The sequence below is a fragment of the Callorhinchus milii genome, unplaced genomic scaffold (assembly GCF_018977255.1).
Source record: "Callorhinchus milii isolate IMCB2004 unplaced genomic scaffold, IMCB_Cmil_1.0 Scaffold23, whole genome shotgun sequence".
NCBI lineage: Eukaryota > Metazoa > Chordata > Chondrichthyes > Chimaeriformes > Callorhinchidae > Callorhinchus > Callorhinchus milii.
The window spans coordinates 2,503,033-2,523,665 of NW_024704764.1; the positions used below are offsets into that span (position 1 = coordinate 2,503,033).

At 46.5% G+C, this 20,633-nt stretch overlaps 2 protein-coding genes across 2 annotated transcripts in view; both read right to left on the bottom strand.

Moving 5' to 3' along the window:
* Positions 1–4,357, bottom strand: part of LOC103190206 (phosphatidylinositol 5-phosphate 4-kinase type-2 beta) — a 35,351-nt gene extending 30,994 nt beyond the window's left edge. The window contains exon 1 of the mRNA XM_007910909.2: positions 4,165–4,357. Coding sequence (XP_007909100.1) covers positions 4,165–4,299 — 135 coding nt within the window. The 5' untranslated portion in view covers positions 4,300–4,357. The remainder of the gene's footprint in view (positions 1–4,164) is intronic.
* Positions 4,358–8,637: 4,280 nt separating this feature from the next.
* cwc25 (CWC25 spliceosome associated protein homolog) lies at positions 8,638–20,184 on the bottom strand. Its single transcript, XM_042343283.1, has 10 exons — positions 20,104–20,184; positions 18,399–18,571; positions 17,279–17,515; positions 16,668–16,737; positions 15,867–15,991; positions 14,859–14,928; positions 12,936–13,138; positions 12,356–12,460; positions 11,267–11,428; positions 8,638–10,630 (listed from the first exon to the last, which is right to left on the bottom strand). Exons 1-10 carry the CDS (start codon positions 20,119–20,121, stop codon positions 10,516–10,518), a joined length of 1,278 nt encoding a protein of 425 aa, XP_042199217.1. The 5' UTR covers positions 20,122–20,184; the 3' UTR covers positions 8,638–10,515.
* Positions 20,185–20,633: the final 449 nt, after the last annotated feature.

Genomic DNA, 20,633 nt, shown 5'->3' on the forward strand with positions numbered 1-20,633 from the left:
AGTGGCCATTCACTTTGTGACTGTTTGCGGCACGTTGCTGTAGGGAGAATGGCTCCTGCAATCACCTACAAAATACAGTCACTAAACTTTACAGTATATCCTGTGAAGTGCTTTGAGGTGACCCCCTGATGTGAAAGGTGCTTGTATTGAAGGCAAGTTTTTTAAAAAAATTAGTAGTCACCCTCAACATGCCAATAACGGGGCAATTTTACCAATGCGATTCCTCCACCAAAGACATTCATTTTAAACAAGGTGAACAGAAGAACTTTTTTTTATATATAGCATGTAAAGCATCAAAATGTCTCAAGTGCTTTATAGTAATTATTGTCAAGTGCAGTTACTGTTTTTTTAAGGTAAGCATGATAGCCATTGCGCACACAGTAAGATCCCACAAGCCCACAGCGAGATGAATGACCAATATTATCAAGAGGATTGCTGGCCAGGACTCCCTTCTGTTTTATCAAAGCGTCGTGGAATCTTCAACGTGCACCCGAAGAGGCAGGCTAGACCATGTTTCAATGTGTTATCTGAAAGGCAAGCACCTCACCAGTATAGCATTGGTGCATCAGCCTATGAGCTCAAAGTCCCAATTAGTACTGCCATAGAAATGGAGAAATCTTGGCACTGTTTGGTGATAAAAGGGCAACAATTTTATATTAAAAAAAACTTTGAGCAATTTATTTTATATATGTTGGGAGAGAAAAGAGAAAGTCTACTGGTATAGTTGGCATGGTTATCTACCTCCTGGTTCTTGACCCAGTTTCGCTGGCCTCACAAAATTAATTGCTGATTATACTAATTATGTTTTATTGCAAACATGACCCCTTATCCAGAAGACTGAGGATTGTTATCTACGCCTTTTCCTCAAAATCATGGGGTTGCAACAACGGCGGTTTATTGCTGTAATTATAATCTAAAGGTTGTTTGTAGTCAAGAGTCTGCAATTTTTTCTCCTCTCTGGCTAGAAAGTGAAATCAACCTCCACAGCAGTTTTAAAGGTAGGGTTAAGGCAACTGGCTCGACAGGTTACCTGTGGGCAACCTCTGGGGTATAACTCAACCATCAAACCAGGAATAACCTTAGTTTCCACTGATTTAGCTCACCTCAGCCTGGATGTTCACAGGATTTGGTGCAAACTAGTCATTTGAGCCCATCTTGTCGTCAGGGCTCGCTCATAAAGTATGGGCAGCCACTTGAGTGAAATACTACAGGGGAACCAGACCTCAGCAAAAGTCAAGGCCATGAAGACAAGAGATGAATCTCTGAGGTCAGCTCGGTTGGCACTCCAATGTTTGGCAGGGGTGGGGAGGGGAAATGCTGAGGATGTGCCGTCTTTCGGAGGAGACATTAAACCGAGATCCCGTCTGTGCCTGTTCCGGTGGGCATTTAAGATCCCACGGCGCTACAACAACAACAAGATTCCATTTATTGAGTGCCTTTCACGTCGGGAGGACGTCCCAAGGCGCTGTACAGTTGAGTCAGGACCCAAGCAGTGGGGGAAATGGTCAGGGTGAGGGGAGGGAAGGGAGGGAGCGAGGAGGGGGTAGAGAGTCGAGAGGGGAGCTGAAGGCACGGTCAAAGAGAAAGGTCTTGAGACCGGCCTTGAAGGAGGAGAGGGAGGAAGCGGCGAAGGCACTGGGGGATGGAGTTCCAGAGCCTCGGGGCTGAGAGGCTGAAGGCCCGACCACCGATGGTAGGGCGGTTGGGGCGGGGGATGTGGAGCAGACCGGAGCCAGAGGAACGGAGGGTACGGGCGGGTAGGTAGGGGGATAGTAGGTCGGAGAGGTTGGAGGGAGCGAGGCCGTGAATGGCCTTGTAGGTGAGGGTGAGGATCTTGAATTCGCTATTCAAAAAGTGAGGAGAGTTTCTCTCCTGGTGTCCTGGCTAACGATCTTCCAGGAAAAAAATCATTCGCATCAATGCTGTCACACTAACCTACACGATACAGTCGCTGCCCTTTACAGTAAACCCCGTCAAGCGCTTTCAAAAGTCTAGACAATGGAATAATGCGGCGTGTCAAATGCAAGGATTATTGTTATTAATACAGTTAATAGTCCGAAACAAAATATACAAGCGTGTGCGGAGACGGACAGGGGCGGGGAGGAGATTAAAAAGAGAGGGTTTCCAAATGAAAGGTCCGCGCCCAGCCGCCAGCGCCTTGTCAAAGGAAAGAAATGAATGGAAATGCGGCATTAAATATATAAATTAGTATTACATAAAAAAAACAGCAGCCTCATCCGCACAGAGAGCTGGGGGGGGGGGGGGGGCACACAGGAGATGATGCCTGCAATGTTTCTTTATTTTTTAAAAAATTTTTTCATTAAACATTAGAAATCGCTGCTGTGCCTCTGCAGATAACTGTGCTGTTCTGCTGCTGATATGTGCTGATGAGAGCTTTGGAAATAGACATCTTTAATGATTAATGTCAGGCAGCCATGTGGGGGTGGGGGTGGGGGGGAGGACAAGGCCGCAGAAGCCTGCGGACTTTCCTGTGGGCAGAGCCCGGGCTGGAGACGCCTCCCCCCCCGGAGGGATAGAGAGGGTTGGGGGTTGGTGTGTGTGTGTGTGTGTTGGGGTATGTGGGGGGGGGGGAAGGGGGCAAACACCAACCAAATAGACCAGACGATTTTTAAAAATATATATATTATGATTAACGATGAGAAAAGACAAAACGAGGTAATTGATTGATTTGATTGATTGACGGTCCTTATTATTACCATGAATTAATGATAACATGTCTTATTGTTATTAAAGGAAAGGGGTTGAAAAGAAGAGGGAGGAGGGGGGGGGGCAGATAATAATAATAATAATGAGGTGATGAGTAACAACGTATTTGAATCAATGAAAATATCAAGACCTTGAAATAACACCAAAAAAGGGTGGAGGGGGGGGGGGGAGAGAAGACGAGAGAGTAGGGGGGGGAGTGGGGGGGAGTGGGGCGGGGAGAGAGTGGGGGGGAGAGAGTGGGGGGGGGAGAGAGAGTGGGGGGGGAGAGGGGGGAGAGGAGGGGGGGGGGGAGAGAGTGGGGGGAGAGAGTGGGGGGGGAGAGAGAGTGGGGGGGGGAAGAGTGGGGGGGGAGAGAGAGTGGGGGGGGGGAGAGAAGACGAGAGAGTAGGGGGAGAGAGAGTGGGGGGGAGAGAGAGTGGGGGGGAGAGAGAGTGGGGGAGAGGAGAGTGGGGGGGGGAGAGTGGGGGGGAGAGAAGGGTGTGGGGGAAGAGTTTAATTGAACGTTGGGTTTCAAGTGGTTTTAGAGCCGTTCTCCCGCCAAACCGACGGCCGTTCGACAAAACCGCTTCAGACCCCCCCCCCCCCCCAAAAAAAAAAACACGTTTCTAGAAAAATTTTACCTCAGAAAACGTTCAAAAACCTTTCAACCCCGACCCCAGGGATTGGGTCTGTTCGGGGTTGGGGTTTGGGGTGTGTGTGTGTGTGTGTATATATATATATATATATATTTATACACAAATCTTCCCTCCTCCTCTCTGTCGGTCTGTCTCCATTAGAGGGAGAGGCTCACTGGTATGAAACCATCTCTCGAGCCCCCTCTCAAATAATTATTTGACACGCAAACAAAGTGGTGTTTTATTATCTTTTCCAAGTGACTCATCGTCGGTTTTAAGGCCCCTTTTTTTTTCTTTTTCTCCCCCCATCTTCCAGCCACGACTCACTTACAACACTCTCTCTCTCTCTCCCCCTTTTCCTCTTCATCTGCCATTAAATAAAACAAGGTTTCCCTGTTTAAGATAAACCTTACTACCCCACCCCACCCCACCACCCCCTCCCTCCCTCCACCACCACCACCCCCACCCCCCCCAGAAAAAAATGCAGCTCGAAATCGTGCGTTTAATCTTCATATATAAAAAAATAAAGAGCCCCCGAAATCCGACGGTCTGAGCGAAGCGACGCCCCCCAACGGCAACTCCATCAAAGGCGTTTCAAAGTCCATCCTCTCAAACCCCCCCTCAGCACATCTTGTCCTCTCTGCCCCCCCACTCCCTCCACTCCACTCCCTCCCACACAACACCCAGTCACACAACACAAATAAGATTATTATTATTCGGTGTGTGTGTGTGTGTGTGTTGGTTATTATTCACTAAAGGTCGACCGTAAGCATTTTTTTGTACAAATATATATATAGAGAGAGAGATAACTGCGGCTACTCACGGTGTGGTTGATGCCCCACATGAGCACACTGAGCAGCGGCTCACTGGCTCGGAACAGCTTCACTTTCTGGGCTACAAAGTGCTTTTTCTTGGTCTTGGTTTTGCTGGCACTGGTTGTCGTACAGTTGGCTGCCATTTTCGCGTCAAAAAAACAATGAAATCAAACGTACACATATGTGTGTGTGTGTGTGTGTGAGAGATCTGTGTATGTATTTTTTCCTTTTCCCCCCCCCCCCCCTCCCTTTCTTTTCAGAAACAAGTATTTCCCTTTTTTGTGTGTGTTGTGTGTGTGGTCTCTTCCCTCCCTCCTGGCTGTCCACTAGCGGGTCTGTGTGTGTGTGGCGCGGTGCAGCTCCGGGCTGAGCAGTGCCATGTTTTAGCTGCTGTGAAGCAGACAGGACAAGAAGCCCAGAACCCCTCTGAATGTCTCTTTGCCTCTGTCTGTGTGTGTGTGTGTGTGTCTGTCTGTCTGTCTGTCTCCCTTCTCCCAGCACACAGGCTGCTCCTCCTGCTGCTACAAGATGGTGCTACAACCAAATGAACACCAGCCCTCACCCTTCCTTCTCCCTCCCTCCCTCCTTCCCTCCTTCCTTCCTTCTCTCTTTTCCTCCCTCTCTCTCTCGCCCAAGAAGAAGAAAACACTGCCACCTACCACTTATCCACAATCCGCGTTAATCTATCCGGCTCTGTGTCAGTTGTCCACCGAGGACACAGATAACAGAACATAAATTCTCATCGCTTCCACTGAGACCCTTCCTGCGACTTTCGCACATTTTGAAGCCCATCTTTTCAGCCCTCAAGAGTGTCGGTGATACAACGGAATAAGTAATTAGTAGGCGATCAATCCCCCGCCGCCTTAACTTCCATCTCGTCGCGTCTTATCACACAGGAATTTCCGAAGATATTTTTTTCTCCCCCTCGGGTGACATTCAACATCAAGAACAACCCTGGGAGAGTGTCTCGGAGCGCTTCGCAGTTGCAGAGTCGGACGGCGAGCGAGGCGGAAGGGGCGGGTGACCACCCGCGCGGTCAAAGAGGTAGGTTTTAAGAAGATAGAGACGACGCGAGGCTGAGGGATATTTGGAAAGCCATCACCGTGCTTAAGAGTCTCCAAACCAAGCAGAGAATTCCAGCATTCCCACCTCCACATGGCAATCCCAGAGACAGATCGGTGGAATGGAATGCGCTCTCTCTCCCTGGAGTGAGGCACGAGCAGAGTCCCGCGGATGGCAAAAGTTGCATGAAGGAGCCTTTCGGGATTTCGTAGTGTGGTAATCCATTGAAAGAGACGGTTCGAGGCGGTGGTAAACATATATCTATGTGTGTGTGTGTATTAAGATAAACATAATTGCATCGAGAAGGTCTGAAGATACATAACCAATGGTAGCAAATCATACAGGAAGATCCGTGTTCAGTTTTAAATTGGTGAAAAGCCAGCAAACGGGGGTTGTCTAAACCAGCCACATCCTACAAAGATCAATGAGATCAATGCTCACATATTTTTTTGGGGGGGGAATGGGGCTGGAGGTGGTGGTGAACAAGACCTTGAAAGATCCTTCAGTTCTTTTTCAGAATGGTATCAAAGGCATTACCTAAGCTCAGACAATAGGTCTCTTGCTGTTAAATTGAGTCCTTGCAGTCTAGTGGTTTGCTCAGTCGTCTTGCGAGCGAGTGAAACTGGGTTCGATTCCCGGGCAGGGTGAAGCCTTCGGCAAGTTTCCTTACTCCACACACCTCTGTTTACCCAGCAGTAAATAGGAACCCGATTGTTATTCGATTGGCGGATTGTTTTTCAGGTGATAATAATCCCTTAAAAATATTCTTCATTCAATTGCAAGGATTATTAATATCAATACTTTAGGATGCACCAAAGCAGTAAAAAAAGGTTTAGAGTTGTAAATGGGCAATTTCTGGACAGACACCAGGAAGTTTTCTTCCTCGATACTCAACTGGAACAGGTTGCCAAAAGTGGCTGAGGCCAGGGCACTAGATTCATTTAAAAAGTAGCTCGATGCTTTGATGAGGGTACGGTAGGATGGGTGTTCTCGAAGAATGGGATCAGATGGACCGAAAGATCTTCTTTATCCAAATCAATCTTGTGATTTTAAGAGCAAGTGTACGAGAGATTTCAGGACTATGGTTGCTGTCGAGTGACCTCTGCTGGAAAGTAGGTGTAAAGATAACAGATCAGGCTGGTCTAACGATTCCCAGGTTGTAAATAATAATGATAATCCTTGCATTTGATATAGCGTCACGTCTTCGAGACGTCTCAAAACGCTTCACTGAATATACTATAAAATGAATTGATTGTATATTTTGTGGGCGAAACGCAGCAGTCAATTGCACACAGCAGTGTCCCACAAACAGTCATGGGTTGAGTGACCAAATTTTTTTTTAAGGGATCCGCCAATCAACCAACAATCAGGTTCCTACCTATTGCTAGGTGAACAGAGGCATATGGCGTAAGGAAACTTGCCTAAGGTTTCACCCTGCCCTGGAATTGAACCCAGGTCCTCTAGTTTGCGAGGCGAGTGCTCTAACCACTGAGCTACAGGACTCCACTTTAGCCATATATTTTTAAAATGCGATAAGTCTCTAGCTCCAGTCAAAAATAGCATTTGGGTGAATATTACATTGTGTGATTTGCTTATTAACACATTGGTATTCATTAACGTATCAAACATTTGCCTCTAATACACCATCACTTCAGTTTGCAGGAGTTTTTGTGAATAGCCTTGGGATGTTAGGACTTGACTCATTCACTCACTACCCCAAGAAAACTCCAGATCCCAAGCTTCAGCTCGTCAACCAATTCGCTGGTATTAGGTAACCAGACTGCGTCCCTCCAGGTGAGAGTGCGCATTCTATTCCGGATATGGGGAAATGTCCGTATTTGGGTGGCGTACATATGTGGAACTCTGGAACCTTGCTCCCTGCCTTGCCTCCTTCAAGGCACGTCTGAAGACTCTCCTTTGACCGGCACCTTTGGCCACCTCCCTACACCTACCCTCCCTGCCCTCCACCGCCCACCCCCCATCCCAACCCCTTGTCCAGGACTAATTCCCTGACTGTGCAGCTGCTTTTGGAATAGTGACAGTAAAAAAGGTTAAGTCTAATCATTTTTTTAATTTTTAAGGTAGACTAGATATTATATCTTTGATAGGGCTTTTATATCTCCTTGAATTTGTTTATTTAAAATTCAGAATTCTCAGACATAAAGCAAAGCAATAAAGCCTCAGTTTGACATAATAATAATAATTCTTGCATTTGATATAGCACCTAATCACATTGTTGAGAAGTCTCAAAGTGCTTCACAGAATATATTATAAAGTGTAGTGACTGTACTGTATTTTGTGGGCAAAACACGGCAGCCAATTGCACACAGCAGTGTCCCACAAACAGTCGTGAATCAAAATAATTTTTTTTAAAAAAAAAATTCTTGAAGGGGGGGCAGCGAGGTGGAGGGTTGTGGTCAGGTTGATGCGGCGGGGGGGGGGGGGGGGGGGGGTTGGTGGCGAGGCTGCAGAGATAGGTTGGGGGGGGGGGGGGCGGATTTGAATCTCAACCTTCTGACCCAAAAAACAGAATTCTACAAACTAAACCGAGCTGATACGTTTCTATTGTCAGTACTTTCACGTTTAGATGCAAATATTCAGTTAGAGCTCCACCCAGTGAAATTAATTGATAATTTCTCAGAATCTGGAAATTGGGATACTCTCTCTCTCTGTCTGTTATTGAATGTGACAGCTAGTGCAAGCAGTGGTTCATAGTTACCAGGATCTAATGTGGAATCCCCACTGTGAAATTTGACAAGGTTCAAAGGGAAATTAATCTGCAATTACATGGGCCTGTCATAGACGTAAATGATTGACTCAAAGACTCAGGTCATCATTAATAAGAGTCAAGAGACACTCGGTGAAAATGTAAATAGATATGGGACAAGCAAAACAGAAAAGCAGAAGGAGAGGCTGAAGATCAAATGAGGTAATCTGGTCCTGAAAACATAAATTGGCTTCAATTTCACAAGGCGGTGAAAACACCCATTCAGTTAAGCAATATCACCTAATTAGTTGGTGTCCGCAATGGGTGTAGCACTAATTAAAAGCTTTGACAACTGACCCAATTATTAATGAAGGCAGGTGGGCAACTTGCTAGTTTGGTAGCATGAAGATTGTCAAAGGATATTGAGTCCTGCAGTATATTCATTAGAGTACGCAACACGCAAGCTTTGATTCCCGGCAGAGTGAAACCTTAGTTTCCTTATTCCACATGCCTGTTTATACCTGCACTTATAAAATTGTTATGCAGTGTGCTACATTCCATTCTTATTATGATGAACGTCTCCTACCTTCACAAAGTGCAGTATTGTCAATTTTGGGACGTCCTCCCGACGTGAAAGGCGCTGTAAAAATGTAATCTTGTTGTTGTATACAGATGTAATTTGTTGTTGTTGATTCACAGACATACACACCGATGTGGAAAGAGCTTTACTGGGATTCAAATTTACAAAAAAGTCACAAAAGTAAAAGAATTTTGAATGTTGATTAAAACTTGCCCCCTTTGCAGTCGCGCTTTTATAGTATTACAAACCAGCCTGAATAAGAAAAATTACACAAATATATCCTAAACCCCACAAGTTCCTGCTGTACAGTGGACAGGAATTTGTACAAACAGCACAGTGCCTCAATACCCAAATACAAGCAATCATTATTTGTAACGTGGACTGGTTACTGTAACAGAGCATTTGTCTTTCTGGTCACTTTGTGGTGCGATAACTGCTGGAAATCTTGAGTCTCCTGTCATTGAGGTGCCCTGAGTAAATGAGGTCCTGTCTTTCTGCTACATGTGTGTGTGTGTGTGTGTGGTGGTGGGGTGCGTCACTGGTAGATTTAAGTTCTCTGCTGAGCGAGTGCAGGTACCAGTTTGTGGCTACAATTCTTCAATGTCAGGCCGAGTGGAAGCCTTTCTCCGTGGGGGGAGGAGGCAGGGAACAAAACCAAACAAAGACTCTTCAGATAGAGCACTGGAAATGCCGCCGGGGAGGGGAAGAGGAGTGAGGGGCTGTCTGCCTGTCCTCGGTCGAGATACGATGGGAGGCAAAGCAAAATGGCAAATGAGTTTCACACCTTGTACGTTTATATACATCAACTCTCACTGGAGACCAGGGTTCGTCTGCGACTGAATTTTGGAAGTTTTTACAATATTAAATTGCTCATTTATGTTCTCACGATTCATGATCTCTGTTCTGCTGAAATGAGAATTGTAACACTTCCAGGTTCGGGCCGTCCTCTAAATAATCGGGTCATGTTTATCTGCTGCTGCCTTCTGAACAGAAAGCCTTATTCAAAAGGAGCACAATTCTTCCCGTCACAAGAGAGCAAGAGCTTTGAGAAGTCCTCCCCGACATGAAAGGGACTATATAATTGTAAATTGTACAGTAAGCTCGAAACCCAGACAGGTCTATAAAAAGCACATCTGTAAAAGCACAAACTGCATAGAAGCTGCTGGGATGGATTACTCTCTGATGCCTATGCATAATACTCCCCGGATTTAGGTGAGCATGGTGTGAGTCCCTCCACGGGAGAGAGAGAGAGTGCACATTCTATTCCAGACATGGGGTGATTTCCATGTTCAAGTGACACACATATGTGGAACCCTCGTTCTGGTTCAGCTACTCATACTCTTTGGCACGGTGATGAGTTTCCACTCGTGCACAGATACCCAAGTGACCAGAATAAAATTCTGACCCTCCTGACCCAATTTATGTTGGAAACAGTTCACATTGCCCCTCCCAATTCTTGCAGTTCACTCAAGAGGTTACTAGGTGGGCATTTCCTTTTGGGCAATTTCTCCTTTGTTTCAATCACTACAGACACACCCGCACTCCAAACCTCACCACCCAGTCCCAGTTAACGTTACTCACAGCGCTGCAGCAGCCTCGGGGTGTGTGCGTATGGGGGCGAGGGGAAGGGAGGGGAGAAATGAGGGGCAGAAAGGGAAAGTTTTCTCCAAAAAAGGAAAAGGGAACCTCATTTGCAAGGCTCCTCGATTGCCAGCTCAACAGCATTTGTGGACCAGAGAAAATCATTGTAGCCTGAATGCCAAGTCTTAGAGTCAAATTACCCCGAGACATATAACAGCCCCACCCGCGTCCACTGGTTTTCTTTTTGATTCTCCTTACAGAGAAAGGCACCACAAGCACCTTTCATCGGAACATCAAGGCACTGATTTGTGGTCATCGGCCAATATTCTCAGCGCTCGCTTCTCCAGTTCACGTCATTGATAAGCCCACCCTCTCCCCAGGCCCCCCTCTCAACCCCCACCTTCCCCCACCTCCCACCCCACCCCATCCTCATCTCTTCATGAAGTTTTTCTCCAGCGCTGCCGATGTCCGCTGGATGGAATGGACGTTGCGTTTCACACGATCTTCAAGCGAGGAGGTGGCAGCACTTTGAAGTTTCATTTTGCTGTAGACCAACAGAAATACAATAGAGCCTGGCCTCCACAAGCTGAAAGCCTAGTTTTTTTCTGAAACCCGTTCAATAAAAGGTTACCCTCCATTTCATCCACGCCTGACCTCTGCCAAAGCTGCACTTTAGCTCTCTGCTCGGAGCAATATAGAATACAGCACAAATGTAAGCCATTCAGCCATTATGTCTGCACTGGTGTGTTTTTCTACATGAGTCACCCAATCTAATCCTCTCTCGCTTGCTCTCCTTTCAATATTCCTCCTCTTCAAGCAACTATCCAATTCAAAAGAACTTATGGGTTTTGCTTCGACGGTGTGCTGTGCCAACAAATCCCACCTTCTCACCACCCTCTGCACAGCATGAAGCAAGCCTCCCTGTCTTACTTATCTCCCTTCGTTGGAGAGAAAGGCAAAGTTTACGATGGCAGACTCCTTGCAGTGGGTCAACTACTGGGACGGTCGGGAAACCAAATGTCCATCTCCGCAACTCTATGCACCTCCTGCTTTATTTAATACAGAAAGGCTAGAAACACAATAAAAAGGGCTAGTGCTCACACAAATGTTTCAGTGTGTTCCATCTTAATGCATCAGTGGGTGCGCGTGCACACACACACACACACACGTAGATACTTACTGCAAGAATTTGCCTTCTCCATTGTCCTTTTTCTCCAGTTCTTTCTCCCTCTCTTCCTCCTGCTTGTAGCGTTTGATGTTCTGCTGGCGGGTTTCATCCCGCCATCTTGCGTTCTCCATCATCTCCAGTCGCCTTTGCTCGAGCTCCTCTGCTGGGAACTTCCTGTGAACCAGAGCACACAGGTGTAGAGCAACTCACAGAGCAATCCCCACTCTTCACATGTGTTTACACACAGTGCATAATATACAGTACTTTCATTTGCACATGGAGCAAAACTCACTGAACCTGTGTACAGCCTTTGAGTATGGTCTATCCCTCAACTCTCTCTCCCTCTTCTCCCTAATGAAGACCAATTTTTTGTATCTCTGTTACATCGCCGATCCCCATCTACTTCAACAACAACAAAATTAAATTTGTAAAGCGCTTTTCACATTGGGGGACGTCTCAAGGCGCTGAACTCCGTATTCACTCTCATCACTTCTACACTCGACTTTTGAAATTGCCTCCTCACCAGCCTCCCCAGCTCCACCATCCACAAGCTCCAGCTCATCCTAAACACAGGATCCTCACCCACACAGAGCTTCAAATGCTGATCATCCCCACTGTCACCAGGCTCCACGGCTTTCTAACAAGACCGATTTCAAAATCCTCACCCTTATCTACATTTCACTCTATCACTGTAATTTTCTTTACCCTCAATTTCCTGCTCGTCTGTCCCTCTCCACCGTTAAAAGCTGTCTTAAATTCCTACCTCTTCAGCTGCGGCTATGTTCACCTCCCTCTTCCCACAACCTCCCCACCCAGTGTCCGGCACCATTGCTGCATGAAGGGAGCTTTATAAATGCAAACTGTTGTGTTCAACCCAGTAAGGGAGTGAATGAGAGAATGAAATCACAGCTCCACTGCCCGCTTGTCAGGGCCTGAGGAGCCAGTTCTCTTATTACCATCGTCTTTAAATTAATATGAAAGACTAAACACACATCCTGGCTAACATTTGCTTCAAACAAGCCTTAAAGCTGGATTTTAGCCCCACGAAGATCATACTCGAGTTTCTAGTGACATGTTTGTGTGGAGCCGCAGTTTGAATACCTGGGGTGATCAGAGTGAGGCCTTCTCTGGTACCTTCCTCCTTCTCCTCCTCCTCGTTTTGGGGATGGACTCCTTGCCCGCCCGTGTCGTCTCTTGTCAGACTCCCTTTGAGATACAAAAGAAACCAAAAGACAAAGACTTTTTTAGTTCCCATTCAACAATGTTCTCTCCTCCTGACATCAGGTGCTCCTAATATGCCCCAGTGCAGGTCCAGACACCCTCTGGTACCTTCANTTTTTTATGTGATATTTTGACCAGTGTCCTGGCCAACACTCCCCCAGAGAAAGTTGGTGATTCAATCCCCGGCTGTTTGTGGGACATTCTTTCATCTGATTTTAGTCATGTTTTCGGGACAAGCAGCCCTCAAGAAGCAATGGAGTGAGCACACACTGGAGCTGAGATGGACTGACTGGCCCATCGGTGTCTCCTTGGTCTATTGATGAGCGTACTGATTCTAACACTGGAACACAATCGCCTCCGAGCCCCAAAGAGATACTCATCACAAATGGCAGCAAGTTCACATGGCGTTAGGACTGAGCGAGAGAGAAGCTTCCTGTTTTGAGATATAAAAGGTACTCACTGTGAATGCACTTTTGAGCGTCTCGGAGGTGACGGAGAGGTTGATGCTGACGTTCTTTGATGTGGGTTTTCACGGCGCAAATCCCTGTGATGCTGTGGTGGTGGAGATCGGGAACGTGACCTGCCTCGCTTACTATGAGATGCTTTTGGTTGGTCGGGTGGTGGGGAGATAGGTCTTTGTTTATCACTGTGTGAATCTCTGATCTGCTGGGCAAATAGGGCTAGGATTATTGAAACAATCGATCACCGACATCGGATAAGAAAACTATCTGATGTCTAAGATAATGATTCCAACATTCTGAGCAGATAAATTCATCAAAATGACTAACTTTGTAAGCATGCCATTGATCAAAATCAATTCATAGTATTTTTAAAATCTCCGATGGGATCTTTGGGTAAGTGTGTGGCACTCTGTGGCTCAACAGGACAGCAAGTCTGCTCCTACTCCTATAATGCTGTGGATCCGAGTCATGTAACAACCGCTTGCGTGTCAGTTGATAGTCAGAAAGTTGGAACTCCTATAGTGTAAACTGCCACTCCACTCCAGTACTGGGGAGTTGCTGCATTGTCAGAGGTGCCGTCCTTTGAACGGGACGTTATATTGAGGTACTGTCTGTGCCTGCTCAGGTGGATGTTAAAGATCCCATGGTACTCTTCGAAAAGTGTCTCCCAGTGTCTTGGCCAACAATACCCGAAACAAACTTGGGTCATCGACTTCATGGCTGTTTGTAGGAAATTGCTATATGTAAATTGGCTGCCGTGTTCACCCACAAACACACAATCACTGTACTTTACAATATGTGGTGTGAAGTGCTTTGGGATGTCCCCCTGACATGAAAGACTCTGAATCAAATCAAGGATTATTAATATCATATAGATTGGACGAGCCACAATTCAATCTTAAGAGTTCAGCAATCTCAGCTGGGGCAATTAAGACATCAGGTTAGCGAATGAAAATCAATCAGGGATGCTGCTCCCATTAGATATCCAGAGATCTCCTGCTGGAAGGCTTGTGGAGGGCTGTGGGTTGAGCAGGAGATCAGATTTGGTTGTGATGCCCCCCCCCACCACCCCTGCAGTCGAGTAGGCTGGTGAAGCTCACAACTGTGTGTGAATGAGATACGTTCAGGGCCAAGCGCAGAATACCACAGCATTCAACCACACGCAATAATTTGATATAGCACTTTATCACAGCAATGACACGTCTCAAAGCGCTTCACAGAATATATTGTAAAGTGAATTAACTGTGTATTTTGTGGATGAAACGTGGCAGACAATTTGGAAGGATTATTGGCCCCTGGAAAGCAATCCACCAATCGACTAAACAGAGGCGTGTGGAATAAGGAAATTTAGCTAAGGTTTCGCTCTGCATGGGAGTCAAACCTGGGTCCTCTCGCTTGCAAGGTGAGTGGTCTAACCACTACGCTGCAGGACTCCATACGACTATACCAAGCATCACTATTCTTGGGGCTCCAAATAGAGGAGGGGGCATGTATTGATCATTTTCAGTCTACGACTGCTTGTGGGACATTGCTGTGCACAATTGGCTGCCGCGTTCGCCCACAAATATACAGTCGATTCACTTTACAGTGTGTTCTGTGAAACGCTTTGGGACGTCCTCCCGACGTGAAAAGCGCTATATCAAATGCAAGGAATATTATTATTATTATTGTCCTCCGTAATTGCTGAGGGATGTCAACATCGGGATGTGGCAGACACAAGGAGTTTCAGTTATGATGAGACAGTTGAGAAATTGGGTCTTTTTCCACTCCAGCTGACATAAGTGGTGACCTGATAGAGATCTTAAAGATTATGAAGCTTTATGACAAGTTTACGAGAGGGCAGAAATTTTAAGATAATCACAAAAGGAATTAAAGGGGAGGTTAGAAAAAGAAACTTTACAGAGAGGGTGCGACATACAAACCTTTAAGCCATATCCAGGTACTTTCTGTCGAACGGAGATGGGCGAGGGACTTGCAGGTCTTTCATGCTTTCTGCAAGATAGAAATTAAATATAAGTATGTACCTCGAGACCTCAATTCTCTTCGATCAAAGTTTCCCCCAAATCATCATGCTCTAACATCGCACCTGAAGACTTTCCTCTTCAACCGTGCCTAGCGACACCTCCTCTCTCTCCCCCGCTCAGGCTCAAACTACTTCTAAGCGCTCCGAGACACTACCCTGTGTGAAGGGCCCTGTGTAAATGCAAGTTGGTGTTGTAGCAGTAGTAGTAGTTTAAAAGTTAAAAGTTTATATCTGGTCAAGATAGAAATTTAGAAAAGGTGAAGAAAAAGACCTTTTCTGTTTCCTCTTTCACCTTTTTCTCTCTTCGCACACCAAGCAGCCTTGCTCGATAGCAAGCACTGTGTGGTGGTGGTGAGGTGGGTGGGGTCCAGCAGTCACTGGGATGATGATGGACATGTCATGGCTGAAGGTACAGGGTTCATAACCTGGATTCACAAAGATAGCTGGAAGTACTGAATTTTGGCTGATAGGAAACCGTCATCCACTTCTGGGCAGTTGAGCAGAGATTCTGTGGGTCAGTTACTGTCAGGAGTCCGCACGTAAACTGGGCATTCACTTCCAGGCTACTTTACAATAATTACTCTAAAGTGCTCTAAATAAGCCTTTCCAATTTGACACCTTTCACCTGCCTCAAAGTACTTCACACATTTACTATAAGATATAGTGACTATGATATTCTGTGGGTGAAGAAATTTTTATATTATGTGGATGCTATATTTTTCTGGACAGTCTGACATATGGAAACCGATCACATTGCTTAAGAATATCCAAATCAAATAAGACTTCCATGATCCCATCTACACATCGAAATTCCTGATGGGTGGGTTACAATCAAAAGTAAGGATTATTATCATCCAAGTAGTGAAAAACCCACCTTTGACTCCGCCACACCCTGAAAGACTGTTACCTTGGTTTCCGCTGCTGAGAATCGCTAGAGGGACTCTCACTGGAGTGTCGGTTTTTCTTGTGTTTTTTCTTTTTCTTCTTATCTTTATGTTTCTTTCTCTCATTTTTAACCAGGTTCATTTGCAGCTTTTTATAAAAAAAATGTAAAAAAGGAAAGCGTTCAGTATTTATTCTAGAATTGTAACTACAAGCAGTAGCTTCTTTGACAATGAGTGTTAAAAAAAACTAACAAGGGCTTAGAAATCCCATCCAGAATCTTTCTGGCTCACCACCTACTTCTCCGTCTTAATACCCATCTCTTTGACTGTGCTGTTAATGGAACCTTTCTCATCTTTATAAAATAATCTGTGCGTTTGATATAGCGCCTTATTACATCGTCAAGACATCTCAAAGCACTTCACAGGATATACTGTAAAATGGATTGATTCTGTATTTTGTGGGCGAAACATGGCAGCCAATTACGCACAGCAGTGTCCCACAAACAGCCAGAGTGAGTGACCAGTCTTATTTGGGGGATTGTTGGCTAGAACAGATTTAATCAGATTATTTGATCAGACGATGAATCTATTTCATGAGCAACAGCTCAATAGGTAGTCAGCTTTCCCTTATGCATTTCCCCCCCCTCGCCCTCATCCACCTCTGCCCTTTGTCCCCACCTATCTCTTCCCGCCCATCCATGTCTTCCCCCCAACCCCCACCCGCCCGCAACCCTATCAGTGTCTTGGGACGTCCTCCCGACGTGAAAGGCACTACACAAATGTAATTTGCATTGTATACTCAGAAAGCAATAGAACCTACTTACTATTTCTCGGATTTTCTTCATTTTCATGGGATTCGTCAAAACCTCTCTCTTTTTCTCTTCCTCTCGCTTCCTGAAGGATCAAGTCGAGAGAAATTAACTAACATCTTCTCTTCCAAGGGTTAAACATTGAGAGAATCGGACACCGCAATGATCTCACTACAAAGTCACAACAACAACAACTTTCATTTATACAGCCACTTCACGTAGGATAGCGTCTTGGAACTCTGAACAGTGATAGTGACAGGACTGGACGAGAAGATGTGTGGGACAGGGAGATTAGCTCTCATATTCTCCCTCCCTGTGCGATATCCCACAACACTGATGAAGTTACCGACTTCTGGACAGAACTCCAGAGAAAAACTCCCTTCTCTTTTCCTAACAGGCAGATAAGACCTCAGGTTAACGTCTCAGCCGAAGGATGGCAACTCTGACAATGCAATAGTTCCCCCAAACTCCCCCCCTCAATACTAGTGAAGTGTCAGCCAAGATTGTTAACATCCCAATGCGGTGCTTGAACCAACAGTCTTCTGACTCAGAGGCAAGTGTGTGACCGATGGAGCCTAGTTATCCAGTGCAAACCTTCTGCTCAAGGTATATCGATGACTTCTCACCTGATCACGAACAGAGGATCTTCTCGTATTTTGGAAGCCATGTCCAGGGCAGAGTTGGCTCCCGTGCTTGAAAAGATGGAGCCAGGCAGCAGGCCAGTATCAGAGGAAGGACCAGACTCCTCGTCCACCATCTTATCGGTGGCGTACTTATCAATAGGTCTGCCCAGCAGGTATTCCTCCTTGTTGACCATACTGCCAAGGCCTTGGTACATCCAGTCAAGCCGATCAGATTTCTTTCTGTAGGTAAGTAGATCATAGGTTATGTTTACGATGGAGAATGAGTCCTCGATAGTAAGAAAGTATAAATACATCTTTCAGCAGTGACAGGGACTTATAATAATAATCCTTACATTTGAGGATAATAATAATAATCCTTACAGCGCCTTATCACTTTTTCAGGACTTTTTAAAGTGCTTCACAGAATATACTGTAAAGTGAATTGACTATAGTTTGGGGCCGAAACACGGCAGCCAATTGCGCACAGCAGTGTCACACAAACAGTCATGGATTGAGCTATTAATTTTTTTTAAAAAACTTGAAGAATTATTACCTACGGAAAAGAGATCTGCCAATCGACTAACGATCGAGTTTCTACTTACGGCTAGATAGACAGAGGTATGTGGAGTAAGGAAACTTGTCCAAGGTTTCACCCTGCAGGGAATCGAACCCAGGTCTCTTGCTTGTGAGTGCTCTAACCACTGAGCTACAGGACTTGAATGACTATACTTTCTCAATTCAGAAAGTGCATCAGAAAACATACCCGCAAGAGAGACTGAGGGGAAGAAGTGGTGATTCTATACAAATCAGATCTATGCTCGTTAGATCTGATCTGTATAGAATGACCACTCACAATAGTCTTCCCATTACAACAACAATAACAAAATTACATTTGTATAGTGCCTTTCACGTCGTGAGGATGTCCCAAGGCGCTGGGCCAATTGCAATTTACAAGCAGATAAGTGGGTAAAATTCACATTGCTTATAAAAACAGAGGATCGATCATTTTAACCACAGTAACATAATTCCAGCCAAACAGACTTGAAGAGACAGGGGATAGGAGGACACACAAGGTAGAGTTGGTAGAGATAGCCCATGCTTCAGTGACCAGTATGGTACTCACTTCACAACGCCCGCGTCTTCTGCGAACCGCTGCATCTCCTCACGCGCTCGCTCCTCTCGAAGCTCGCGCTGGAGCTCCTCAATCTTCTTCTTCTCCGCTTCATGTTTCTGTTCTGCTTTCCACACCCGCTCAACGTTTTTCAGAGTCTGAGGGTGCCAGCTTTTCTTCAGATTCTGTTCAGGAGCAAAACGACACACTTGAAAAATGCCCCACAATCATTTAGTTTTTAATAACCCCCCCAAAAAACTACTTGAATGTAAAAGGCTTGCACCTACAATACAGTTGACATTTCAATAGCGCCTTTCACGGCAGAGGACGTCTTGAAGCACTCGGCAAAGCTGACTGGTCATATGATTCTGAGCTCATTTAATTATTGCGGGGTGGGAAGAGACACCTTTACCTAAAGTCATCAGCAGTGCCCTGGAGTACTGTGGACCCACCTGGCTCAGGAACCGGACTACTGAGACAGCAACAGACATCATTCCCGACACCAAGCATGTCACCTTGCCAGTTCAGCTCCAAGGAAACCCCCGCCTACCTCCCCACCCACACGCACATAAGGAGGACAGTGATGAGTTGGTCGATCGACATCTGACAAGCGTGGGTTTGAGCTCTCACTAAGTGGATGTAGGTGCCAGGAACCTCTCTGTGTGCTGACTGGATTTGTTGTTGTGCCTTACACACTCAAGAATCAGTCAGTCCCAGGGTTCAGTCCCGGTCTGTGGCAAGTTACCTGATCTCATCTGGGGTCGGGGGGGGGGGGGGGTTGGTGGTGGGGAAAGTGCCGCGACCAGACTCTAGTTAGGAGTCCTGTAGCTCAGTGGTTAGAGCACTTGCCTCGCGAGCGAGATCTGGGCATGATTCCCGGCAGGGCGAAAGTCTGGGCAAGTTTCCTTACTCCAATAATCCCTCAAGGAAAATAATTGAGGGGCAGCCACCGTGCGCAAGTGGCTGCCCCGTTTCGCCCACAAAACATACGGTCAATTCACTTGACAGTCTATCCCGCGAAGCGCTTCGAGACCCCTCGAAGACGTGATCGGGCGCTGTATCAATGCAAGGATTATTATTAGTTAGAAGGGCTAATGGCGGGGTGGGGGGGGGGAGGGTGGTGGAGGGGGAGACACTGAGCTGTTGATAATGAAATCAGATTCATCATCTGATCAAATAAACCCGGAAGTTTGAACCACGTATTTCAACCCACAGAGAGTGACACCCGCCCCAGGGGAACCGCTGGGGGGTAGCCTTTTTTGGGGGGTGAGGGGGGAGAGGGGAGTGGGGGGGGGGGAGGGGGGAGAGAGGGGGGAGTAGGGAGAGAGGGAGTGGGAGTGGTGGGAGGAGGGGGAGAGAGGGGGAGTAGGGGAGAGAGGGGGAGAGACAAGGGGGAGGGGGGGAGAGAGGGGAAGTGGGGGGGGGAGGAGGGGGGGAGAGAGAGGGGGAGAGAGGGGGAGTAGGGGAGAGAGGGGGAGTGAGGGGGGAGGAGAGAGAGGGGATAGAGGATGAGGGGGGGAGAGAGGGGAGAGAGGGGGAGAGACAGGGGGGGGAGGAGGGGGTTGTTATTGTTTGTTTGTAAAATGTGTAGTTGGGCCTCGGGGGGGGGGGGGGTCGGAAAAAACCGCCTCGTTATCCTCCCCCCCTCCCCCCCTCTCTCCCCTTCTCTCTCTCCCTCTCTTCTTCCCGTCGCCCCTAAACCATTACAATCTCTCACCAGGTCTCCTCCACCCATCGCTGCTGCTGTTTCCTCCTCTCCCGCTCGGCTCCCACTGCCGTCTCCCCCCCGTGCTGCCCCCTGGCCTGGAGGAGAGGTCCGGAGCGGTACTGCACCCGGGGAGTGGGAGTGGGATGGGCTGTGTGCGGGGGGGGGGGGGGGTGTGGGGGCGTTGGGGGTGAATGTGGGTATGGGGTCTATTTTTCTGGTTACTATCAATAATAATAATCGTAATCTATTATTAATAATAATGTAAAAAAAAATATTATAATGCATTGTTATTATCAATGATCAATTGATTGTTATAATTAATACATTGTCAATAATCTATTATTTAATAATAATAATAATAATCCTTGCATTTGATATAGCGCTTTTCACGTCGGGAGGACGTCCCAAAGCGCTTCACGGAACACACTGTAAAGCGAATTGACTGTATATTTGTGGGCGAACGCGGCGGCCGATGGCGCACAGCAATGTCCCACAAACAGTCGTGGATTGAAAATGACCAATTTATTATTGTTTTTGGT